The 27,503-nt window shown below is 36.3% G+C and overlaps 1 protein-coding gene across 2 annotated transcripts; it reads right to left on the bottom strand.

Annotated features, from left to right (window-relative positions):
• Positions 1 to 1,048: 1,048 nt before the first annotated feature.
• Positions 1,049 to 27,502, bottom strand: ASB5 (ankyrin repeat and SOCS box containing 5). Of its 2 annotated transcripts, none has more exons than XM_084285999.1 (7): positions 27,259 to 27,502; positions 7,121 to 7,200; positions 5,881 to 5,988; positions 4,200 to 4,350; positions 3,932 to 4,066; positions 1,928 to 2,119; positions 1,049 to 1,662 (listed from the first exon to the last, which is right to left on the bottom strand). In XM_084285999.1, exons 1-7 carry the CDS (start codon positions 27,452 to 27,454, stop codon positions 1,535 to 1,537), a joined length of 990 nt encoding a protein of 329 aa, XP_084142125.1. In that variant the 5' UTR covers positions 27,455 to 27,502; the 3' UTR covers positions 1,049 to 1,534. The 2 variants fall into 2 exon arrangements, with proteins under 2 accessions (XP_084142125.1, XP_084142126.1); XM_084286000.1 differs by lacking the exon at positions 27,259 to 27,502 and adding an exon at positions 10,270 to 10,337.
• Position 27,503: the final 1 nt, after the last annotated feature.

Here is a 27,503-nt window from a genome sequence, read left to right as displayed (position 1 = left end):
GGGGCTCACACTGGAGCTTTTTGCAAGGAGCAGATGTAAATTAATATTCCTTTTAACAAGTATAGGGGTCAGAGAGCTGGATTTTATTAGGTGCACATAAATTAGCAACTGAGTAAGCATTCTTCTTTGTGAAAACTTCCTCTATAGTTAGTTCCTTGCTTAGCATCTTTCCATAGTAACGTAACTACTGAAAGGAGTCACTGAAAAGGAATGGAAGAAGGTGAATCACAAGGGCAAGTGGTAAAATTTCAGGTACCATGCTTTGGTTTGCAGGAACTGAGTGCCTGTCACTTAGGAAGTTCTCAAATGAAGATCAAATTAAAAGACAAAATTAGGAGTGTTATATTTAGATTATCTAGTCAGATCACCTTTTTTGATAGGACTAGTTATCATTACCATGCAAGAGCATGAGTGCAGTAAAAATCCTTTGGATTTTCTGATGTCCCCTGGAGCTGTCTGCATCCCTTCTCTGGCTAAAGAGTTGAAAAATATAATTTCAGTATGGTCACAGAAATGCCTGCATTCTGGGATTCTGAAACACATTTTTTTTGGAATTGGGAACCTGTTTATGAAATAGACAGTGGAAGAAATAATAGCTTTTTCACTGTGAGACCTGCCACATTACAGGGAATTGATGTATTTCCAGAGCCTTGCATCCACCTCCTGAACTTCAGGTTGAAGATGTAGTAGCCTTAAGAAACCTTGCAGATGCCCTACAATCATGTCTTTCTCTGAGGCAAATAATTAATATGCCCCTAAGTTATGATAGAGTACTGTTATGAAAAGATATGGAAAGAGCCCAGAGAATCCCGTTACAAGAGGGTACCAGAAAGTATCTCAGAACTAAAGCTTCTGAGGGATATTCTCCTAGAGTTTGTAGACTTGTAACTTCACTAATTTTTAAATTAGAGAATCTACAAACTATGCATGTCTGGGAAAAAAAAAGGTCATAGCACAGAATTCCAGTTCACAGCACAGGCAGTATTAAGGGAATTTTTCACTATCATTAATGAATTGTCTATATAAAGAAAAGGAAGAAAAATTGATATGTATTTATTTTTTATTTTTTTTTTAATCAATGGATGTAGCGTACCTACTAACAAGTAATTTTAGGTACACAAAAAACAGAAATTTAAAAACACATAAAATAATGACTCCAAATGGACAAACTTAACAAATAGTAATAAAGAAACTTTTTGCAGTTCAGGTGTGTCAAACAAATTTTAAAGTATAAATACAATTAAAATTAACAGCACTAAAGCTAATTAGTAATTAGTGTTAAGCTAAAGCTATACAATCATTTCCCAGAGTATCAGCACACATTCAATTCAGCCTTATTAGCACCTTGGTACCAGTTGCTGAATGGCTCCCAATTATTATTACATATCAACACCAGGTGTCAAAGATTTGTTTTCTTAAAGTAATATGCAAAAGGCATTTTTTTTCTGCCCAGCAGTTCTTTAGGTAAAATATACAATAAACAGAAAGAAGAAAAAGTATTTGTTATTCAAGCTTCTAAAGGTTAATTACTACGTTATCTATACTGTAAGAAATTCTTCAGTATTGTTGGCAACTGGAGTTGTGGCACAAGATGCAGTCTGGCTCTTCCCATGTAATTTCTGATACGTAGTCGGCAGAGCTGGCAAAGAGAAGAAGGTGTGGCTGCAAAGAAAAAAAAGAGAGAGATGTATAATTATATAAGAGCCACTGTTTTGATTTGCAACAGCCTTGCACAATAATGGTATCTCTAATGTAAATTCTTTATCCTTTTTATTTTCCTTTATGGCCTTTTTCCCCCTCTCAGAGATAAAGACTAGGGGAAACCTTATTAATAAACAGGCAGGTATTCAAAAAAGCAAGGTCAGGGAGGTTGAGCAAATAATTTATTTTTAAATAAAAAACCTGCACACAAAAATTATCTGATTACCTTCATGGAGTAGCAGCAGTCTCTCCACTAAACTGCTTGGAGCAGCTAAATCTACAGGCCTCTCAAAATCTGTATTTTTGGCATTTATGTCTGCCCCAAATTCAAGGAGTAAGTTTACGATCTCTGTACTTGAATGCTGGGCAGCAGCATGGAGTGGAGTTTCCAAATGCTTTCCTTTCTGCACGTTGGCACCTGGTGGGTATATGCGTGTAAAGAAACGTAGAGAAGAGATTAATTAAAATTGCAATTGACTAAATAAGATGCTAAAAATATATATATATATATCCACTGTCTGGGGATTCCAACACTTATTTTAGCCATTTTATTAATTTTATTGTATACAACAATTGCTAATCATATTAGTGATTCTTCTGATCCCATATACTTTTCCTAGATAGTTTTATTAGACAGAACTAGATTTTAAGGGAAAACACTTTATAAAAAGGTGAAAAAATCAATTATAAAAATTATAAAAAGGACATGTATAAAAAAAATTGCTACAAGTAAAAATAAACTTTTCTTATGTAAATGTTTAAAAAGAATCTCTAAACTGGAGTATTTCAATTAAAATGGACTAAACACAATTGCAATAATGAATGTCTATTCATGAAAAAATGTCCACACAAAATGTCCACAAAATAGATAGCATGGAATAACTTCCTTGATAAGCAAGCTGTTACTCCCTCCTAAAATTAGGTTTACCTCAATAGTTTTCTAGACTGTCTTGTAAGATGAAAAAATAAAATAAAAAAAAAATAAAATAAATCTTGAGAGATCTACTGAGACCAAAAATTAGCTTCTGTACCAAATTTTCCAACTGATAAAAGGTTTTTGGCCCTTTTAATTCTCATGTGAATAAAATAACTTTAAAATATCACAGGCATAGCAATTCAATTTGAAGTCCAAATAGGTCACTGTTAGCAGTATTAACAACTTGAGAATATTTCCCCAGTATAATTCTCTTGCCAATTTAATTGTCTATTTGCTTTTCACTTTCTAATACACTCTCACAAACTGATCAAATAAATTCAGATAGATATAAATAGTTAATTGTATTGTCAATTTACATATCCTATTCTACATTAGGGCAATAATGAATCTAGAATATCCTGTTACAGTTTTTATTGTGTGGTAGTATTCGAATCCCAAAACATGTTAGTTTTATTTCTGGGGCTCTTAAACCTAGAAATCATGAAATAGGATAGTTAATAAGACAAAGAAACTGACTTCAAAAGAAATAATTTAACTGTTCACTTAAGTAACCTGCAATTAACTAGAAAAAAAAAAAGTGCAAAGATGGCAAGGCTGTAATTATTCAAGTATATATTTTCATTCGTTGTTCTGCAGGATATTTGGAGAAGCATTCTGCAGGATGCAAAAACCTTGTATCTCATTGCCTGAAATGCAACAAATAAACCTTTCTGCAGATGATGTCCCTGGACTTTTTCTGAAAGAAATTGAACCTCCAACTTATATTTTTGTTGATTAACTACATAAAATGAAGTTTAGGACTAACTGCCATTTGCCTTACCTCTTGTTTTTGCAGCTCGGCCTCTATGCTTTGTAAAAAAGATCAATCAGAATATGCTGAAGAATGAAAAAGTGTAGGACTACATTGCTAAAAAAAATCTGTTGAAAACACAATGGTTACTATATTAAAAAAAAAAAAAAAAAAAAAAACTTTCTCAAAGCTAATTTGCTAATTTTTACCTTTGTTTTTCCTACAGAAAGTGAACATCTACAAAGCTGAGGTACGTGCTGAAAATTCTGAACACCCATTCTTATTGGTCTTGTTCCCTTTTCCCCTCACATGCTTGCTATGCCACAAAATAATGAAAGATATGGTAAGTTATTATGAGCAAGCACACACTACAGTAAACTTGCAAATACAACCCCGCAAGCAAGGGTTCTAGTTTTCTTGATTGAGCACAGCTCACTTTAAAAGTGAGTACAGCATGCATAATTCTATAAACTAGCAGTACTTTTATTTAAATCATGACGTACCTGCATAAAGAAGCTTTCGAATACAGTGGATCTGTTGTGAAACACATGCTACATACAGAGGTGTTCCCAAATGGGGAAGGTCTTGGTCAACATCTATACCCCAGGATATCAGTACCTCCAGACATTCGCTGTGCCCTGTCAGTACAAAGTAGAACAGGTTGCTCAACGTCAGTAAGCTGTCTCATTGACAAAACTGGACACACTTCTTAACACTGTTATTGAAACATTTGTCCACTACTCCATGTTTGTTCAGAGGGTAATTTCTTACCTCTGCTGGCCGCTTCATGAGTTGGGGATGGAAGACAGGACTCCCACTGAGCTTTGGCACCATACTCTAACAGGAGCTCAGCGCATGCTGCACTGCCTCTTGAACATGCGTTAAATAAAGGTGTCACTCCATCAATTGTTGTAGCATTTACCTAGAATACATAAAATATAGGTAAGAACAGAATTGAAAGAAAAAATATTTTTTAAAAACAGAATATGGTTAGAAACTGCTTTAAAATACAAAAAGAAAACAAAACAAAAAATGTTTAGAATAACAATTTAGGATAAAATAGCTTAACTGCTCAGTCCCTGTGCTACTGTCTTCCTCTCACCATACTCCCCAGGTGAAATCAGTTCACTGGTATTCTTGTTAAACTACATCAAGCAAAACAAAATACACTTGGTATACTGAAGACTATTTGGGCAGCAAATAACTGTTTTCAGAAGTCATTGCACCTAGCTCTTTTAATTGATACAAAAAATCCACACTTTGTATCCTAATGGGGACCTTCTCTGTAGCTCTGTGAGACTGCAAGCTCCATGTGGGAATTATTTGCCATTTTCTTCTATGTTTTTAATCTCTGTGTTGGAGTGATATTTCATGGGACAAGACAAGGCTAATAGTGCTTGCTGTTCTGATACCAATGTAGCCATCCCTCAGTTTAACTGAATATTCTCAGTATGAGAGAACGATGAGAGAGAGTAGGCAAAATTGTGAAGGCTAGTGATATTAAAGCACAGGTATTTGGAGAGAGGACTCTTGCCTATCCTCTTCCATGCATCCCCAAACACATGCCAACAATTAAAAGTACTACAAAAAAATTAAGATAGGAAAATAAAATTTGTTCTTATATTTTTGTCTATAGTTTTGTATCTATAGAATCCTTGTGCTCGCTGAAGTGGATAGGAATTAGTTTTTGGAACACAACTACGTTTGTTTTTTTTTTCTATTACTTACACATATTCTAGATGTTTCTGAAAATTTAATTGAAAGGACAATAAACATTTCCATTACAAAGATAAGAGATCTGGGAAACTATAATTGATGGGGAATCTGATGTCAGCACAGATTGTAGTGAAAATTGTCTGTGAATTCTTATTTTTGATTTGGGATAACAGGGAGTCTGTATCAGGAGTACCGAAAATAGCCAATGTTCTTTTGTACTCAGACCAAAGAATTTTAAGAGCACACAAGCACAATGTGACAAAACATTTCCAGAGATATTAAAATATAAGTCTCTAAGAAGCCACTCAGTGAAAGAGGAAACCAGCAAGGAAAGACGCATTCAGAAGTTCAAAAGATAAATGACGTAATGAAATTCAGAGGAGAAATAAGGCTGGTGACACACTGCTAGCAGATTCTCTCCAACTCATTACTCTGTCTTTGTGCCATCCCACCTCTCATCTATTTTTCCTGTTGCTGTTCTTTTGTTTGAGATCTACTCTTAATGTGTTTTTTTTTGTTGTTTTTTTAACCTTACATCTCTCTAATGAGGCTTCTTTGACCCATCACTTTCCTTTGCTGGCTTTCAGATAGCAACTTATCAACTTATTGTAATTACATTAAATAAATGCAATTAATAGAGTACAGAGAAATATCAATATAGAAAAAAATCAAGGAATATATCCTTCTCAGTTAAACCAAAGTTAGCATTGGACTTCACATACAAAAACACCCTTACATTTGCTCCTGCTTCAAGAAGGATTCTTGCACATCCTACATGATCTCCCAGGCAGGCTTCATGAAGTGGAGTTACTTGGTCAATAGTTAGTGTATCTACATTGTAACCCTAAACAAGATATGAATGACATATGAAGACACATGAAGCTTTTAAGAGTCATTTGCTCATACTATTCAAAGGAATAATTCATAACACTCTAAATAGGCTTAAAACTCTACTTGCAGTAATTAAATCCTCAGTGAGCATATAAAGAATCTTTCAATCAACGTAGATAACAATAAGTTGTCGGCTTTTTTTTTTTTTCTTTAAATCAGTTATATTAGAACCAGAAATAGGGGTTATGAAGAAGAAGGAGCCTGACTCTTGACAGCAACAGGACAAAAGTCAAGAGACACAAGTTGGAATGTGGTGAAATCCAATTAGTTATATGGGGGAAAAAATCTCACTGTGGAGATGGTGAAACCCTGCAACAGGGCTTCAGAGAGGTTGGGGCATCTCCACCATTGGTGGTCTTTAAAATTTAAAGCCCAATAAGGCCCTGAGTCTAAACTGCCCCATGATTTTAAGATTCTCTGATTTACAGTTCAAAATGCCTAGAGAAATCTAATAAATTTTAGCAAGGAGAACACTTCGTTGGTTGATAAAAACACCAAGCTCTTGAAATTTGCTACAGTAGATACTGTTCAATTCTTAAAAGCTAATAACTGCATTCATCGAATGTTATTTAGTATAATTTATCAGTATTGTAGCAACTAATATGACAATACTGTAATATTAACATGTAATGGTATACAGTCTCTCCCTTTGCTAACAAAATCCTTTTTTAATCACAACTGTGCAACAAACCTAATCTTCCAGTGATACCTCCCTCTCAATAAGTATCTTTCTGGCTAGCTCTATTTCCTAAGGACTTTTTAAAGCAGTGGAGCAGATGATCCTTGTGGACCCCTTCCAACTCAGATAGTTCTATGATACATTGATTTACACCACACAGGAGGGGAAGACTGATAGACATTTAGTTACAGCTTTGGTAAAGATTAATTTTTTGAGGTTTTAAAACATACAAAAGAAATATTTAAATATTATATCTTATTGTATCAAAAATTTGTAAATGTGAATTTCTCTGAAAAGTTTGGGTGAATGAAAGCAAAGCAAAACATACTAAATCTGGATTAATTATCTATGCTGAGAAATTAAGTAACATTAAAAAAGAAAGCAATTTTAAGAACACAGCCTTCACCTGTGACAATAAAGTCTTTAGAGAAAGAAGACGTCCTTGACTGGCTGCCTCATGCAGAGGTGAGCGATCTGCCCAAGAACCTATATAATAACAACATTTATTGAGTAAACCATAGGAATAAGGAGGCTTTTGGAATGCACAGAGCAAAGCAGAAAATATAATGCACAGAATGAAGTCAACTGTCCTGTGGAAATAACTGTTCCCCTTTAAAGACTATTCAAAATGATCAGTTTATAAACAGTAAAAAATATATTAACTGTATTATATTGTTAACTGTAAACATCTATAATAAATGATTATGTAGTACAGAGGAGAACAAACATTGCTATATTGATTTCACTGCTGTGATGTAATAGATGCAGTGATTGCCATATTTCTAACTTCTACTTTTTCATTATTTATTTTTAAAAATCATATAATTTATTTTAGCAGCTATCATATAGAAGTTTACAGGCTTCAACAAATTGGTATTTAAACCTAAAACAAACATAAGCCTGCCTGAAAAAGTGCAGAAAGCACTTTTTTTTTTTTATTAGAAATACAATTTGGAAATCCCTCTGCTTGATGAGATTAATCTGCTGCTACATAAATTCAAGAAGAGAAATACAGTGAGAATTCATACTACAAAAGGTTGCTATAGTAGGAACAGGATATTAAGTCCTGAAATTATTAGCACTTAGAATAGGTAGTTATGCTTAAAGTAAAGTTTTGCATTTATTTTCAAGACTTGTCCTGCACCCCTCTCCCATCCAATAAAAACAACAACAACAACAACAACAACAAAAAAACACAACTCCACAACCCCTAACTCCAGCCCAAGTCCCAGAGCTCTCCTGTGGTTCCTGCTGAAGAGCCTGCCCTTTCCTCTAGAAGACTGGCTGCTGACAGCCCTTTCATAGCCAGATAGAGTTGCAAGCATAACCGGTAACGTTTTATTGTATGAATTTTGCAAATGAAGTTTTGAAAGACTATGTAAGAAAGAGCCATCTTCAAAATACATTATGAATTATCGATATTTATTTCTGTTAGAAAAAGTCACTTGAACTCTAAGGTGCTGATGTAATAACTGGTGAAACCTGCAGCTTTCTAAATCTTGCAGTTCTTCCTAACACTGGCAGATATTTTTTTCTCACCTAGCTGTCTGGAATGAACATATGGGTTAGGACTAGGACTTTTTTGGCTTCCTTACCAAAGTTTATACAGTATTTTTAGTTCACCAGTCATAAAGTCTTTGTTGATTAGAAGCAGACAGCCACAAAAATGGCCAGCCATGTTTATCATCATTTAATTATCATGGCCACTTGAGGGCAATCCCCCAGCTGAGTGACTTTATGTCAACTACCTGCAGAAGCTGCGGTTCCACCTTTGGAACCATGCTATGGATTTGTTGCCAGCTATTACCATTATGTTGAAATCATCCAAAATGTACAGTTGTTAAACAGTATGGTTCTGACTTTGTTCTTTATCTTCTTGCTCTACCATTTATTTCTCTGTTCATAGTTTTCTCACAAGAATTGAAATTGGAACTCTAATTAGAAATAACTGTATGAGGGGAACAAAAGGAATCCTAAATGGGCAATTCTGTAATATTACTGTTAGCAGCCACTATGTTACAGATTTATTTTAAATCAGAGTGAAAAGTTAATGTTACCTTTTTTTTTCTGGTGTAACTTACTAAAACAAAAAAAAAAATCCTTGCCAAGATTAAATGCAGTATTTTTCAATTTTTACTTCTAGTAGGAACTACTGAGCTAAAAGACATACACAAACTGACTGGAATTTTAGGGAATATTACACAATAACTGAGCTCAGAAATCTTACTGACCTGATTTTTCAAAATACCAGTATTTCCTCTCTGCCATCCCAATAAGCTCAAATACAGTTACCCTATTGTAGTAGCTTGAATGTGTGTGTAATCACTATGAGAATTTTGACTGATGTTTTCCTCCTTCTATCCTTCTATAGCAGTATCTGAACCAGTACTCATGTTGTTCTAATTCAAATGAAGCTAAATTCATTAAGTTCTCCTTTTGGCAGCTGCAAAAAATCCTCAAAAAGAGTTAAAAACTGCATTTAGAGGCTGCCTTTGAAATGTTTTCCTACTTTCTCCTCAGATAAGAACTTCTCTCTCTTGATGGTTTACCCTACTCCTAAATTAACAGGAAGAAAAAGACACAACTGTTATATAGAAAAACAAACAAACAAAAAACAAAACAAAACAAAAAAAACTAATAATATTGTAAAGTCTATAAAATCTTTATCCCTATTAAATGTACTCATACTTTGGACATTTTTTGTGGCTTTGTATAATTCTAAACCAAACGAAGATGCAAGCAGAATCTGAAAACACCGTTATTCCTGAACACCATTATATTTGAAAACACCTTTCATTCCTCCATCTCCTTCCCCCATGGATTGCTCAGAAGAATAACTGTTAATATTACAATGTCAGTGAAATTTGAAAAGCAAATGATGCCAGATCCCATTCTTAGCTCTGTTTTTGCCCACCTTATATCCCAGCTTTCAAGTAGGCATCAAGCAGCTCACTGTTTCTGTTAAATCCATTAAAACCTACATGTTTGTACCACCTCTATTAGAAAGAAAATCTGTAAGCAAAATACTGCAGGAAAAAAATTGTGCAAACCAGGTTTGGAAAATTTCTTTCACATTCCAACTAATTTATTGGTATGCATAATAATCATTAAATATCACAGGTACAAGAATACATTAAAAATAAATACAGAGCATAAATAAACATCAAAGTTGTCTTAAAATAAATTCTTTGTCTAGCTCACTGCCTTCTGCTAATCTACAAAGCTTGCTATGGCTCTTACTTAGAAAGCATTCACGAGAATATAAATAAGGAAAAATTTTAATTCAGCGTTGTCTGTAACAACAGTATTAGCAAACACAGTCTGTTCCAAAACTGCTAATGTATTAAGTCCCTACTGATGTAGTCCCTGACAGACGCTGAATACAAAGCATCTCAAACTATATTTAGAAGCCACACTAGTTCCAAGCTTGCTGGCATAGAGTTTACCAGGAAGGGCAGCCTGCACTGCTTTGTAAACACTAATAAGAAAGAATAAATATATTTAGTGTATTAACAGTCATAGTTAAAAACAAAATTACAAAGTATCATACAGTACCTAAATCTCCGTCTCCCCACGGCACTTCCAACCAATTGCAATTATAAATCCTACTCATTTCTTTCAATCTGAAAAATAAATAAATAAATGAACCTGCTCTTGCTAGTTAGGCCTGTTCTCAATACTCTCCAGCTATGTTTGGAAGGAGATCAGCAGCTCACTGTAACATGAACTTTCACCCTGCAGTAAACACAGCTCTGAAGATATGAGCATGTGCAGTTGCCAGTTTCTTTTCTTATGCTAAAGGACAGTGGCCTTTTATTTTTTTTCCCACATTTCCTTTTTTTTTTTATGTAACAAAAGTGCCAGCATCTGTGTATTTGCTTCCCAAGACAGCTTAACTTGAATTTCAACCCAAGAGAAACTCCTAGTGAGATCAAGAGAACCTTGAGCTAAGTAAGATTTGCAAAATGAACTCCCTTTTTAACCTCATTCAATTAGTTGGTATCCTCAAACATCATTATTAGTGCAGAGATTTCTAAGGGAAGCACTGCCAAATGTTTATAAGTCATTTTCCTATTTTCTTAGAAAAGAAAGAAGCAGAGATATTCTCAACATGTTGCAAATGCTGCTTGATTTGCTCAGTGGAATGGGTTTGTATTTTAGCAGTTCACTATTGCCTATTGTGTTCTTAACAATTCTTGGGCTATTAAACTGTTTTTAATAACTAATCTAAGCAGTGAAAGTATCAGTCCACCCCTAAAATTGGGGATTTGCAATTCAGGTTTTGATCTATTTCTGTCATTAACATTATTTTCTTCCATTTTCATATAACCTGCACTCCTCCACATCTACCTACAATTACCTGTAAGCCATTCCTGCACAAACAATCATAGCAGTAAAATACTAAGTAAAAATATTTTAGTTAAAGTCATTAGACCCAGTCATTTCATCCATTCAAGTGGCATTTAGGTATTTCATTTCAGTATTTTAAATCATCATTGCTTTAATTTGACTTTATGTGTTATAACTTTATATATATATATATATATACACACACACACGAACATGTAAATATACACATACAAAAAAATGAAACTTTGGTTGATTCACACCAATATTCTTTCCAGTGCTTATCATCACATAGACTTTCAAAATGAGGGGATTTCATTCCAACTGCAAAAGACAGCAATATCCTATTCCTGAAACCACACAAAACAAAACTTCTTTCCTCACACAGTTTTGTTTGTCCATCTACATGACATGAATGCACATTATACTTGCCATTCTGGTGCTATATTTACTGAATTAGTATTCAGATTATTTTATATATCCATATCTAGTAGCATCTTCCAACCTGAACATAATATTTAATAATTGTATATTGTCTTTTTAATAGCATTCTCCCAATACCATAAAAATACTTCAAAGCCCTTATTTAATCCATGTTCATAGCATCATCCATTCTATGGAACTATTTGGTTCCTATAACTAGGAACCAAAAGATGGAATTTTAAGGCTTGTAGTGGGTTTACGTGGCAAAGTTTTGGTAGCAGGGGGCCACAGGGGTGGTTTCTGTGAGAAAGATCTAGAAGCTGCCCCATGTTTGGGAAGGGCCCCATTGTTTTCCAGATCTGAGCCAATAAGCGGTGTTGTTTTACGCCTCTGTGAGAGCTAATTGAAAGAGCTAATTGTAGACTGACCATAACCCCCATTTCCCCGTTCCCCTGTGCCGCTTGGGGGGAGGAGGTGGAAGAGGGTGGATGGGGGGGGAAGGTGCTTTTGGTTTCTTTCCTTTGTTTCTCACTTCTCTAGCTTGTTAGTAACGAGCAATAAATCGTACTATCTTCTTATGCTGAGTCTGTTTTGCCCGTTACAATAATTATTGCGTGATTTTCTCGTCCTTATCTCAACCCTTGAGCCCTTTTCACATATTTTCTCCCCATTCCTCTTTGAGGAGGGGGAGTGAGAGAGCGGCTGTGGTGGAGCTCGGCTGCCCACTAGAGCGGAACCACTCGAGCGGAACCACGACAGGCTCTAATTGGAAAACTAATATAATAGTGTTTTTTTTCTTTTTGTCTCTGGAGTACTTAGGTATTAGAGTGTACATTGAAAGCATGGTTTAATTATAGCTATGAGAGCACCAAACTGCTGAAATTTCATGCTTAGATAATAACCACGACCCACCAACAAACTTTTAGGTTAGACGACTGCTTTTAAAACACACAGGGGCCGCAACAAAGACAAGAACATAATTTTCTTTTAGGGATGGGGCATAAGGAAGTTAGCTCTTTTTTCTTGTGGATTCCTGCCATTGACTACATTCCTTTCAACCTTTGCAACATACAAGAATATGGAGGGTGTATTTCTTCTGTATATAAACCTAATGCATTCTCAGAACATCATCCATCTTGCACATCAAAGAAAGTAGGAGCTTTGTGGAAAAGTACAGCAGGTGAACCTGTTGTCAAATACTGTTATTGGGCATTAGAGGATCAAATCACTGCGGCCCAAGCAACATTGCTTTTAACAATTCCTAAATCCTGAGCACTTGCTGTTGCAATTTAACAGAAATGTGAGCCACTACGCTGTATTAAAAGCCTTAAAAAAAAAAAAAAAAAAAAAAAAAAAAAAGACAGGTGCCAACAGAAGCTACATTATGCTACGTGAAGGCAATGATAGTGACCATGGCAGCAGCAGCAGCAGTTGTTGCTGCTGGCTCTGAGCCAGGCCTTGCACACCCAGGAAGAAACATGTCAGGCCCCTTCTCCTGTCACATGAGAGCACAGCAACAACTCCCCTGCCCATTACTCATGCACAGTCTGTTTTTTCTGTCTTTTTGGAGAACCAACGACAGGCTGGATATTCTTCTGGACCAATGTAGCTTGCAAACTCTGTGTGCCATAGCTAGAGCACCAAAATCTAAAATCACATTAACCTCTAAATCAGTAGATACTTTTAGACCCACATCGGATTTGACAAGCATGTGGAGCAGCTGGTGATATTGTAAGGCTAGTATTGTTTCCTTGGACTTTTATTAAAACAAGTTTTTCAATGGACTGTCAACTGGAAGCTGACAGAAGAGGAATACTGGCAATCTGAGCTGACTTGGATCTTTGGAGCATTTCCGCCTGAAGTAATTTTGTTCATCAAAACCAGTCTCGGCCTTAAGCCAGACTGCCAGCAATTTGCCCCAAGCTGTGCTCAGAATTCTCCGTATTTTCCCAGTTTGACAGAGTGCATGCAGCACGTGGTGTAATTCCTAGCCATAGAGGCAGTAGCTCACTGGCCAGCAAAGCTGGGGCTAGTGTGTGCTGATTTTTGTCACATCTAGGAGATTTTGCTCAAATAGCCTGGTTACGGACCCTCGTGCCAGTAGGCTAAAAACCTTTTCATAACCTGGCTCTATTTTTCTCCCTTCTACTAAATCTTAACGTTGACATGCCTCCTGCCACCCCATCACTTTTAGCCTATTTTCCAGTCTGCGTATTTCATGCATTGCTGTATGACTTCCTCTTCCTCCGTTCTGCTAGGGTGCCTGGGGAACAAAATCAGGATTCAGTAACTCTCACAGACGGGAACAGAGAGGGAAGTAAAGTGCCTTCTTCAGATTTAGTATTAGATATACTTGTTATTCAAGTGAACGGCGACAAACAGAAGCATCAATTGCAACAGCAGTCTCCTGGTACTTCAGGCTTCAGTCATACACCCTGCTAGTTGGTCACAAGGAGGCTGTAAGTAGCTAAACCATGTTAAGATAAAATCTTCAGAAAAATTTACTTTCTGTATTTGGCTGGGATTTTGAACTTTCCAAAACTTGGCTAACTGGGGCTAATACGTTTTAAGATTAGAAAAGGAACCCTAACCCTCAGGGAGCAGCTGGTGCTAACACTGGTAGACAAAACATTTGTAAAATTTCTTTTCAGTCTGATGAAGAAAGTTGTTTTTTGGGGGAACTGCTGACTTAAGTAGCTGAAATGTTCATAAATAACAGTTACTATCAGGAAATCTTAGCCCAAAAGGTGAACAGTACCATTACATTCAAACAGCTACTTGGGAAGCTATGGTAATTGTTGCTTTAGTTCTTGAATATTGCTTAATTCTAGAACTGTCAGTAAGTACTGGACAAAGGTATTTCTGTAACATATAGCTATGTTTTACATCGTAAATTCATAATTATGCACAACATTAGCAAATCTCTCTTTCCTGTCTCCTGTCCCTTTAATACTCTTATTTTCCTTGAGTATTTTAACATCTCCACTTCTGAAACACTTAAATTTCATATAAGATAAACAATACAATTTTTTTTGTCTTTTTCCCCCCCCTTACACAGCCTTAGGACATGGTCAGTATTACTTATGACCATGATAACCATTTAAAAAAAAGTCCTATTAGACTCTCATGATTACTCAAAGCTCCCTTTTACACATTTGTTTTCTGAAAACAAAAAACAAAACAAAAAACAAAAAAAAAACACACACACAAAAAAGGAAAATGTGGCTCAGGCAATAGCAGTCCTAAGCACTTCTTTTATAATACAGTTTGTTCTTCATTGCCTAAACTGCCTGTGTGCAATAACTTAATTACCTCATAAGTACTTTTCTTTGCAAACCCTTAGAATTGTAATTTTCTCCTTAGTATCTCAGTTCAGGACACAATAATTCTGTCACTTGTAGTTCTTCCATTGCCTCTTGCTTCTGTTACCTATAAACTGCTCTTTATATATAAAGTTACTCCTCCCCCTCCTTTCATTCTCTAATTTGCTGTTGTAAATAATTAGCCTTCAGTATCCAGTTACCTTGTGTCCGGACAGCAAAAGTCAGGGTAAGTCAAGCCTTAAACACTGCCATAAAACAAGTAAGACGGATAAACAAGAAAGGGTATTTTAGATACCTGATAAGAGTACAGAAAAAAAAAAAAAAAAAAGTAATAAAATATCCTCAACACCCTTGAGTTAACACATGCAAGAAAGCAGAGTGCCTTTAACATAAACATGCATTTATATTACAGCTCAAACAAACAACAACAGTTTAGACCTAGAACATGGTAAATTGGGTCAGGTTAGCGTATTTCAGTACACAGTTTCTGAAATGGCTGCTGTACTAACCTTGGCTGGTCAGAATACCCCAGCTAGGTTTTCGTTTCGCAGGACACTCCCCTATACTTTCTAGGCGTCTTTTGGGGAGATTGTGGCTCCTCTGAACAGCAGTGCTTGTTGTCATTGTTTGTTTCTGGAGGGAAGTCTGGCTGTCATTGCTGCAGGTATTCCGGTCTGACGAACATCCACAAATGGATTTCTACTACCTTTTTTCCTCCTTTCGTTTTTTCACAAAGGCTCTTGTACTTACTGTAGAGTAGCTACAACACTGAAATCCATTCAGTAACATTTGCTAGCTTGGACTAATGGGTACGTAGCGGGGGAAGGGAAGGATTGCTCTAGCATTTTCTATTTTTAAAGCAGAGAAAGAATCAGCTTAGCTACAGCATGAATCTTAACTGTTTACACAATTTAAAAGGATAGAATGTGTTAATTTTTCAATAACTAAATCAAAAAGAAAGAGATTATTAAAGCATAAGTATTCAGTGCTTTGTTTCTTGAATAACAAGCAACCTAAAACAGGAAAACTAAATCTGTTTTTATCACACTGTCAAATCTTATAGTAAGAGACAGAAACAATAATTATTACTGCAGCAGGCCTTACTCGTATGTAATGTGCAGTTAAGAGGGAGATTTTGGAATCCAGAAGAAGCTGTGAAATTATTTTTTTTTCTCAAGTAGGGGAGAAAGGTATCCTATAGATGTCAACTAGAAATTACATCTTTAATTAAAAAAAATGGTTTCACTACCAAAAAAGACTACATTGGTTAACTTCAATGGGTCTGATCCCATTATGAAAGTAAGGCTGCAGTCTTGTCATGAGAAGCAAAAGCTGCTATTTCTTAAACAAATAATGAAAACAAGGACAACCAACTACTAGTAGCATTTTTGTTTGTTATTATGTATCACACTGATACTGCACAACAGAAGTCTGCAAAGAGAAGCAATCCACAATAAAATTCCAGCATGCTATTTCTTTATGATAATAACAAAGATTAAATTATTTCTAAGTGATTTCTTTGTAATAATAACAAGTAGTTGTGCTGTCTTTACTTCTGCCTCCCCACCCCCTAATACTTCCTTCACTAACCTTTTCTACTAATACAAAAACTAGCCATCTGTAAACTTTATAGAAGGAAATTAACATTACTGGGGTTTGCTGGTACTGTTCTTTTCAGGTTTTCTTTTTACTTGACAAAAATGAATCCCTAAGATACTGGAATAATACAAATGTATTTCATGAGATTTTCTAGATCCCTCTTGTTTTTCCTTAAGAGAAAATCAGAGGCAAGTTTATAGTTGGGTGGGGTGAGGGGATGATGAAAGAGCAGCCACAATTTTTTACCTTGAAATTACAGAACATGAGAACTGTCTTACTGGAACAGTGTTACACTGTTTACAGAACAGAAGTAGGTGGGCTACTTCTATTCTCACAATAGAGAACAAAACTGTGCTCTCCCAGAGGTTATGCTCCTTTCAGAAAGTTCTTTTCCTCAGATATTATCTAGCTGAATCAGCCAGAATGTCTAACCAACTGTGATAAGTACCTGTGTATATCCAGCAATCAGACTCTGCAAGTAAAAGCTGGAATAGAGCTTTTGCAAAAGGGTTTGCAAAAGGGTGGACATTATATATAACCTTAATACTAAAATTAGTCATCAACTCATCGTATCTTCCTCAAGAAAATAAGTATGAGAAAATACAGCAAATCAACAAGAAGCCTTACTAAGAACATGTATACACGTGTCTGTGTCAGGAAGATATCAGCACTATTTTCCATGTGAGAATTAACTGATGACAATTTCTGTACTTGGCATGGCTCAGAGGCTCATCTCAGTTTTACATTTTCTTTGCATTTGGAATGGAATCCCAGCGCTTTCAGGAGAAGGTGGTGAGGATTAGGATCAAGCAAAGCATTTGGCACTGTAGGGCAGGGATTGACAGTGGGCTGGGAAGACAAGACCTACATGTTTCTGTAGGAGTGGGTGAAGTTGTCAGCTGACAGTGAAGCTGGGTCCTTCAAGTGGAGTGCCACAAACAACATGGACGTAGGCCATACTGCTTGCTTCCCACAGATATTCCAACCCACACGTTATTATTCTCACCATCCACACAGGTGTGACCACGCAGTAGCAAGAAAAACACCACATACACAGAAAGCTTTCATGGCTTCAGAGAAGACTCCCTGGTGAGTCAGCAGCACCTGCTCATTCTCCTCTACAAAACTGCATAAGAAGCAATAAGCTATCAATGAAGGTAGACTACCCCAAAAATCTGCCAGCTTCAAAAATATCTCTATTCCATAGACACTTGCCGTTCCAACATAGTTTGAACACTTTGAAGGACATCAAAGCACAGTAAAAATGTATGCTGTTTCTTCGTGCTGTTTCTTTAAAGTGGGCAAAGCTCTTCATATTCTGGGCAAAAGTCATATCAAAACTGTACGTAAATAAAGTGTTTGTTTTTTTTTTCTTTGAAGTGAAAGCTAGACCAACATCAGAATCAACTAAAAATGTATTAAAAATATGACTGTGATGTTGATATGAAGAAAAGATGGACATATACTTAAAACCGTGTGGTAAGACTGAAGAACCAGGTATTTCATTTCCACCCCTTACATGGAATTGCTATGTGATCTTGCTCAAGTCAGCCATCCATGCACTGTGTGCATCAACTTTAAAATGAGCATCAGTTTTCTCTCAACCTCATTAAGTAATAAAGCCACTACTACTTGAAATTACTCAGGTTTGGTACCTAGATTATGTTCTTCAGATTTTTTTTTTATTATTATTACTTTTTTGCTATTGAAGACAAACATTTCCAAAATCCATTACAAAACCTGTAACATAAATCTAAGTAGACACCTATGTATGGAGAAAATATCATAGACCACTATTTTGCTGCCCTGGTACACAACTAATTATGGATAGTATTCATGTTATGTATATGTCCATTCGTATATTCGTGTACCCATGGGAGCAATGCAGCTAACCATCTGAAAAACTACAAGAGGAAGGGGCAGACACTACAGTTACAAAAAATGGAAAATGGAGGATTTTACTGATGAGTTTGGAATTCTGACTTAATTTAACTGACAGGCTTTGAGTAAACCACTACGTTGCAGTTGACTTATAATTAGTGCTTTTATATCCCAATAGGCGAACTGTTAGAGGAAACTTCAAAGCTATTTTCTTCACGATGTTTTTATCCAGATTTTTATTTTAAAATAAAATTCAGTACAGTTTCAAACATTTTTGTGTCAGCAAACAGCTCTGAGTTTACAGGGGCAAATTTCATGGGGAATTCACTCTATTTTCAAGGCTATTCGTAAGGCCACGCAGAGGCAACTACGATAACATACAAAAAGATGCTTAAAAAAAACAACCAAAAAAAAAAAAAAAAAAGAAGAATCCTTTCAACACATAATAAAGCATGATGAAGCCCAATGCAGTATAGTCTGAACTCCAATAACATTAATTTATCTTAAGAAGGATTGGACAAAATTGCACTATTTTCATATGTCACAGATTGGTGTTTTTTTGTATGCCATACTCCTGAAGTAAGCCAACTAATGTGCCATTTAGCTTCCCAAAGTGTTTTGTACTTTTAGAATTGGTCACTCTACCTTTTTGGTCAGTATTATCAGTCAGTGACTGCATGGAGACTACCATGTTATATCCTGGAACAGGACTAGAAACTGGCAGCAGCAGGACAGGAAAGGACTAGAACCCCCTTAACAACAACAAAAAAAAGATGCTTGCATGTACTTGCGTATTTCATGGCCAATTCAATGATATAATTAGCAGTCAAGCAGAAGCTTAGGCATTACCCAGGTGTCCCCAACCAGTTCTCTGTCCTCCACATCTTGACAATGCCAGCAGATACATGTATGTAGATAATGCTTAAATGGTTACTATTTATTTAACCAGAAAATGCTATTTTTCTATGCCACTATAAAGAAAACCAACAATCCTACTACAGACTCCATTTTACAGTATTCTAACTCTCTGTTAGCTGGAAATCCAAAACAAACCTGGGCTTCGGATATTGACAGAGAGCATAAAGGGCCAAGGCATGAGACCAGTAGTTCACGTGGGAATGGTACAGCACACCCCAGATTGAATCTTCAGACAATTAACATGAGAGCCTTAAAGAGTGAGATGAGATCTATTGCCAGAAAGGCTCTAGACGTAGCGAAAAGTAACATCCTCTAGTGCAACAGATGGAGCATGCCATAATGGATTTATGACCAGCCAGGCAGCATTGCTGCAATCATGAACAGAGCTCAGTACTTAGGCACGTAATGCATTCCCCCAAAGCCATCATCATCCAACCCTGGCAGAAGTTCACTCACTGCTTGCTTGCATTGCAAATGTTTGAGAACAAGAGAAGAGTGTGAATAGCAGAACTCTGGCCATAACAAGTCTATGGGTGCGGGAAGGAACATCGCCTTCAGGGAGCTATGCTATTTTGGTATCCCCATGATGCCTATGCCTTGCTGCTGCTGTAAAAAAAAAAAAAAAAAAAAAAAAAAAAAAAGCAAATACAGGTGGTGCATTTGAGCTTGCCCTAACCCAGTTCAGGATCTTCCTCATGGCTTTGTTTTTTGAATAGTTGCCTGCAAGGCCTTGCAGGTAGATTCCTCTATCATTTGCTCCAGGATTATATTTTCATTTTATTGCTGTGCACCTTTAAAACTGTAGGTTTTAAGCTACAACAGAGTTCAAACAGTTTTGTTTGTACTTGTTATTCATCTTATTATTCATCTCACCCAGAAAAATAAATCAATTGATGAAGGGAATTTCCATGTGAACATGTACGCAAATCAAGCATGTCAATAGGATCTGTGATGGTGACAAGTTAAAGTCCACCTTCAGAAAAGACACATATTAAGGAAGCACACATGAAAGATACTGATCGTAATATACAGCCTGCAGTGATGGTCTTCCCAAGGAGGTCCTAATGTACAAATACAGACAGGAATAAAATAAAACACAAAGGAACCTACATGATAGGATAACTCACTTCCCTTCAGGGAAGCAAGCATGAAAACAGGCCCCAGCAGATACATTCACTGGAACCTTCTGTAGCCTCAGAGATTTTCTTTAAGGTGGGGAAAGAGCCAATGCTTGCCAACAGTTGTGTTTGGTTTTTGCTACTACAGACAGGTCAGAGCTCCGGTTGCATGAATTTCCATGCCAGTCTAGTTGCATCACATAGCCTTCACCAAAATGCCTTTAAGGTATCAAAATTATGTTCTTCAGGGGAGAATGGTTCTGGTGTCTTGTAGATGTTGGTGTGATTTGCTCCACTCTAAGCAAGTGTCTAGAATCTTGAGATTTACTCAAGACTCTTCCTTGGCCGTTATTTGTCATACTAGGCAAAGTTATTCCGCATGTAAGAGGGGATGACAAGCTCCATCAAAAAAACTCCCTTCTGAACTTTTCAAAAAGAACATTCTCACTATCTTAAACATTTTTACACCATTAACTTACGTGCTGCATATGAAAAACAAATGCTAAATGTGGCGCCTTACACTGAGTGCTATGGTGAATAGGTATGCCATACAATATTCCTATCATTACTAAATGAATCTCTATTGTGTCCAGGAAGCTATTAGAGGTCTTGTACGGCTTTTATTAATAGAACTGTGATCTCTGTGGAATGCAAGTTGAGAAAATGCCTCGTGCCTATCTTCCCTACCTAACAACTGTTGCTGAGTGACGTTATCAATTGCAACTTGTTAGAGTAGAATAATAGGAAAACTCTTCTCTAATCATTTGCTACAGTTCAAAAATCAAGCTTTCCCCATAGTGGATCTCTAACAGTGTAACACAGCATTATTTCCAATTTCCAAGTTGTATTTAATGAACCTGGTTGCTCGGGTCTTCCCAAACAGTGCTCAATGTACAAGAAAAAGCAGGGAACAGCAGACTTAATACTATTTACTAGTCTCATAATCTTGAAAGGAGATGGGGACTCCAGTCTTAAATGGCATAATCCTAGCCATTGGCTTAATTTAGGATAACTAGGAATAACTAATGTACTGGGCATTTCTACCATGCATGGCCATAGCAGATAAAGCAGAGAAGGGTAGCTTAGAACTTGCCATGTTCTGAGATACTCCAGATACTCCAAGAGTATCAGGAGTAGACTTTTATTTTTTTAACCTATAAGAAACAAGAGCATGTTCACCTCTCCAGTTCTACAAAAATAGTATAGCTTTGAGAAACTGTACACAAACACTACAAATACAAATTCTGCTTTCAAGTAATTTTCAAATACAACTTAAAAATAGTATAGTTATGCATAAAGTGATAGTCTATGAAGATTTTTGCCAAGTTGACATAATTAAAAATAGGATATTAAAGAATAAACATTTCATGTTGTCAGAAGTACTTAACTACTGTACATACCCCACATACCTTTCTAAGTACATGATTAGCTGTTTGTTGCTTACATTAACTTCTGCCAAGTTATTATTTTAAAAGAAGGTTCCTCTGAACACTTTCTGCTTGCAGCTAAAAGCACTTTGACAGCTACTGAATATCAGTTTTAATTTTGATAAAATTAATTCCAGCCTAGAGAAGAGAAGGCTCTGGGTAGACCTTAGTGTGGCCTTTCAGTACCTAAAGGGGGCCTACATGAAAGCTGGGGAGGGACTCTGTCAGGGAGTGGAGTGATGGGGCAAAGGACAGTGGCTTTAAACTAAAAGAGGGTAGGTTTTGTTTAGATATTTGGAAGAAATTATTTACTCAGAGGGTGGTGAGGCACTGGCACAAGGTGCCCAGAGAAGCTGTTGATGCCCCATCCCTGGAGGTGTTCAAAGCCAGGCTGGATGGGGCTTTGGGCAACCTGACCTGGTGGGAGGTATCCCCGCCCATGGCAGGGGGTTGGAACTGGGTGGGCTCTAAGGTCCCTTCTAACCCAAACCATCCTGTGATTCTATGAAAACAGAATTATTTTGCCTTACACAGTTTTATGAATGGGAATTATAACTCCAACTTCTATTATATTATCTATATTAATCATGTTATGGACTCTTCCATATAAGCCAAGCTCTCAGCAGTATTTCCCAGTAGAGTTTATGTCTTATGGTCCCCAAAACATCTAACAATTAGTTATGTCTGAAGATTTTATGCACGTACTTTGAAACCACAGGCTACTACCTCATCCTAAAGCAAAGGAATTATAAAAATCAGCTCAATCTCTAACTCAGCACTTATATAGAGTACTTTCATGGTATGACCTGCTGATTGGTGTAGTAGGAAGAGCCTAAAGGTTGCTTTGATCTTTGGGTTTCTGTCAAGCAACAGATGTACAAAAGCCTGTTATTAACTCTTCACAGATCTGGAAATACTGCAAGAGAATTAATCTTACTGTGCAGGTCACTGTCACTGCAGATAGCCTATTAAGGAGCTAATTATACCCCAAATTAATCTGCAAGTAAGTTCATTTTTGTAGGTCGGTTTATAGGGCACAGAACTTTAAAACTGAATAAACATACATGTGCTTTGACATTTCCCATAAAATAAATTAATAAAATTATTTTTATAGAATAATTAATAAATGCATGTTCACTTTAACACAAAAGCTAGGTAAACATAAAAGCTAGATAGACAGAAAAGCTAGGTATCATAATCTATTTATAGCACAGCTATAAGTGCCTGATTGCAAAGCACTTAGCTCTAAATAACTAATCAGTCCCTTTCAATTCAATGGGGCAAGTATGTGTATACGAGTAAGTGTTTACAAGATCAGTGCCAAAGTAACTGATCCAGTAAAATAATCCAGTAAATTGGACCTTTACAATAGAGTGGATGCCTTTTTCATTTAAGTCTTTTATGCTAGTAATACCACTGACTTCACCAGAGGAAAAAAAAAAAAAAAAAGAGAGAGTTTATTAAGACATAGTGTTTAATCCACTTTAAACAAATGTAAAAGACTGCATAGTTCTGTCCTGCATTTGGTGCTATTCAGTGTTTTAATACTGCAAATACTGATGATAGACTATTATGTTTATTTTTTCTAAAATCTGTGGATGACACTGAACTGCAGGTGCTGTAACTGCTCAGAGGGAAGCAGTTAAAAATAGATTTGAGTAAAATGGAGAAATTGCATGAAGTTAGCTGAAGGCAAGTATTATACTTAAAGGGGAAGAAGCAAATGCATAATACAGTGACACTGTTTTAACATGCGGTTTATAGTTGGCTACAATCCATAACACTATATTGTTGGGAAAAAAAAGCATCACCGCAGGAGGTATTACATAGGGTATCACATATACGGCACGTGATATGTGTCCCACTTTTGTACAACCAATAGTTCCACTGGGTACACCCATAAAGTGTCAGCTGGAGCGCTCCATTTAACATGAGAAATTAGATGTGAATAAAGATGTCTGTGAACTGTATATGCACTGGCACAAGTCCAGACAAGGCAACTACAGTAATTCCAGGTCTAGAAAACAAGACTTAACAGACCAAGTGAAATCCTTTGTTCTAGAAAAGACAAAAACTACAGAGGTGGGAACATGCATGCTAGTAGTCTTTAAATTTCATACTTGGAGAAAAACTGATAAAATCGTTCATTATATAAGACTTATGTAGATCTCAGGTTAAGTGGGAAGCATTCTAGTGATGAGAAACAGTAAAAATTGGCATCAGTTGCATAAGGACACTGCAGAAATCACTATTACTGAGCATTTTAGAAAAAGGTTAAACAAATATTTACCAGGCGACCCTTTTATATTTGGTACTTGAGGGTTGAAATTACCTCTCAAGGTGCCTTTTAGCTGTACGGAAAAAAAGTTTTACTCATACTTCATCTTCATAAACAAACTATGCGATTTATAATTAGTAGAGATTTTATACACACATTTCTGGTCTTATCTGATGCTGGACACTGATCTAGTTCTTATATTTCAATGCCACATACACCCTATAATAATTTAAAATTAATTATGGGCGTTGTCCCAATCCAGCTGTTCACATACATGTGAGATCTAAAGGATAAATTTAACACAGTAGACCGCAGAGAAAACAAGAGAGAAGATATTTCTGAAATCTGAAGGAAGAAAACATGATCTGTTTCACTTCTATCTAGCAACAAGACTGCAACAGGCAGATGATACAGGTAAAGCTGTCTGCTTGTGTTCAACGAAGAAAAAGTCACAAAACTAAGGCAATCAGCCAAGAAACGTGTGGTTCCTAGGGCTCAAATCCTGTATTGACCCATACACCTTCAGTATGATAAAATTAGTTCCATGAAGTACTAGTGCTCAGTACCTAAAATGTCCTCAATTATTAAAGCTTTGTAAAAAGCATGGCTTATTTTAACTCAAGAACTCAATTTGCTAAGTATGGAATAATTCCTGTGGCTAGTAGCACATTTCCAAAGGCTCTTTTCTTCAAAATTATAACACTCTATCCTAGCTAGCCTTTATAACAGCAAAAAGTAATTTTGTAATATTACAAGCAAACTGAAAATACGAGCGTTAGCAGAATTTTAAGAGTAATATAATCAAGTTAAAACTAGAAAATGAAAACTAACGTTTCCTCTAATAGGAGCTACTCCTAAGATACTATAAACTTCAATTAGGCAATGATAGGCTATTTTTTTTTTTTTGTGGGCAGGTTTCCTGCTGAGACTTATCTGTTGCTTAATAAAAAACACATAACAGGATTGGTAATCAGGTAGATATTCAGTATTTAATTTTATTATTTAATGGTTCAAGCTGTGGCTTCACATGACTTATTGAACATCTTCCAGATATTAGTTTGAACAGGACATTTTGTTCACTGTATTTTATAAACTCTATTAAGGTATCTCCATACTGTACTTCACAAACATAAAAAACCAAATGCCACAACATGGTGTGAGCTAAGACAATATCATACCCCCTTCTACAAACACAGAGCAAAGATGTAGACAGAGTAAGATAAAATCATGATTTTGAAGAGTCTTATTAGCATCTCAGAGAGCAAGGACCAATCCTGTTAATCATGACAAATGGCTGAATTTGTAGATTATGAAACATTAGCTAAACACTTGCTTAGAACTGTTCCAAAACTAGACACAAACACTGCAGATTGGACAGTGAAAAATACAGTTTACACACAAAATATTTGCATTAACTGTTCCTTGTTTGCTTGTTTTGTAATAAACCAAACAGAAAAACAGAAACTCCACAATATGTGTGAGATTTTAAAATCAATATAAATGTCTGCTACGTGAGCAAAACAGCAACCTGCAAGAGTGACAGATTTTCGTCTTTTGTATGGGCTGACTACCAGAAGGCCAAACATACATTTATTTGGCTATAATAGCTCAGACATCTGATGACTGACCTGGATTCAAAAGATGACATAGGGAAGACTATTTTGCTTTTCATCTTGATGCATTTTATTCCTTTCCCTTTATTTTTCCCCCAGTCTTTTCCTTCCTTACTCAGATTTTGTGTCTGTCTTCACAAACTGATCTGCCTTAGAGCTAAAAGGAAGTTTCTGACAAAAAGTTCTTCTTGATTTAAAGCAAGGGCTACGTACCATGTACTCTGTGAGTATTTTTGCCAGTGGGACAGATGGTCAGTCCTTTCCAACCTGCTCTAGTGAACACATGTACATACATACACCCACACATACAGCTATACATATATTCACACACAAGCACACATACGTAGTAGTTCAAATGATCTGATTAATATACTCAGATGTAAAAACCCTGGGTTTCAGAACTTTCTCTAAATCACACAAAGAAGACATGATATAAATACACCTCAAGTAAATGTTCTGCAAAGCAAGCTAGTTTTTTCTAATTTTCCCCTTCACATTTAACTCAAATTATTTCTAAGGTAACTCATGTTACCTAGAGATGAACGATGAATGTGATAAAAAACAAGACAAGTCTTCCTGTTTCATTACCAAACTCAAACTTTCAGTCATCTCAGAACACAAGGAGCAATCAAAGACAAGTGAAGCAGCAGGGATCCCATGCTGAACAAAAGCACGGCTCAGTCAGTTAAGAAAAGAGATTTCTGTCTTCTGTGGCCAATAAAAAGTATTGTATGAAAATGGTACTGGCTCACCAGAGATGAGCTTGTGGCAACAGTAATGCCCAGTTCTTCCAAAGTTCTGCCTGAGCAAACAGAAAACGGAATTTTCAAAAGAGCTTTCAACCCAGTAAAATGTGGTTTTCACACAGATGCCCAAAAGCTCACCCTGACAGACAGTAAGTTTTCTGATGCATTCCAAGATGCTCATTCAAGGTACAGAAGGACTGTATCTTCCCCATCCCTCCATGCGTTCAAGGACAGGTTGGATGGGGCTTTGAGAAACCTGGTCTAGTCAGAGATGTCCAGGCAGGGAGAGGTAGAATTAGGTGATCTCCAAGGTCCCTTCCAACCCAAACTATTCTATGATTCTATGATTCAAATAAATTATATGATAACTTTAACCTAATCAAGAAATAATTCTCAGAACTATCTAGACTAGTTTCACTGGAGTGTTGCAAAATAATAATATGCCAAGTGTGGAAAATTTCACCCACGTGTGGCTAGAGTGGGAGCAACCTTAGAAGCAACTGGGGAAGAAAAATGTCTTAAACTAGGAAGTGTTTGGCAGCCTTAGGCATAGGCCTCTCTCCTAACAGGACATTGATTGTAATACTTCAGTTTTATTCTGAACTTAATATTAATATGCAAAAACATACTTCTACTACTAATAATAATTTGCTTAAAGAATCTAACAGTGTTCCTTAAGAATTTTCTTAAAAATAACAGACAACTATAGAAAAAGCCTCCTCCTACATATCATTTGACAAACTGAATATGAAAAAGGCTAGCAGATAAGTAATTGCCTGAAAATAATAAATAAATAAATAAATAATGCTTAAAACCCACACAGCAACAAAGAACACAAACTTTAGTGATAAGATTGTAAATACAAATATACCTTGTCCTTGAGGAACTCCATAAAATTCAGCAGCTATCCTTGCTGCTTCCTTGCGGTTCCCTTTCACAATGTAGAAGTGACTGAGTATAGCAAGGCTGATCTTCACAAAAAGTTTAAAACAAAAAAGGGAAAGTATAGTAAAGTAGACATTGGATAGCTGCTGGGCAAAAGGGCGACTTTCTTCTATGACAGTCATTGCTGCAGCAAAATCTCTCTCAGTGTTTGGGTAGGGCTCTCAAATGTGT

This window comes from Netta rufina, assembly GCF_964035555.1.
Source record: "Netta rufina genome assembly, chromosome: 4".
Taxonomy (NCBI): domain Eukaryota; kingdom Metazoa; phylum Chordata; class Aves; order Anseriformes; family Anatidae; genus Netta; species Netta rufina.
This window is presented reverse-complemented; position numbering and strand designations above follow the sequence as displayed.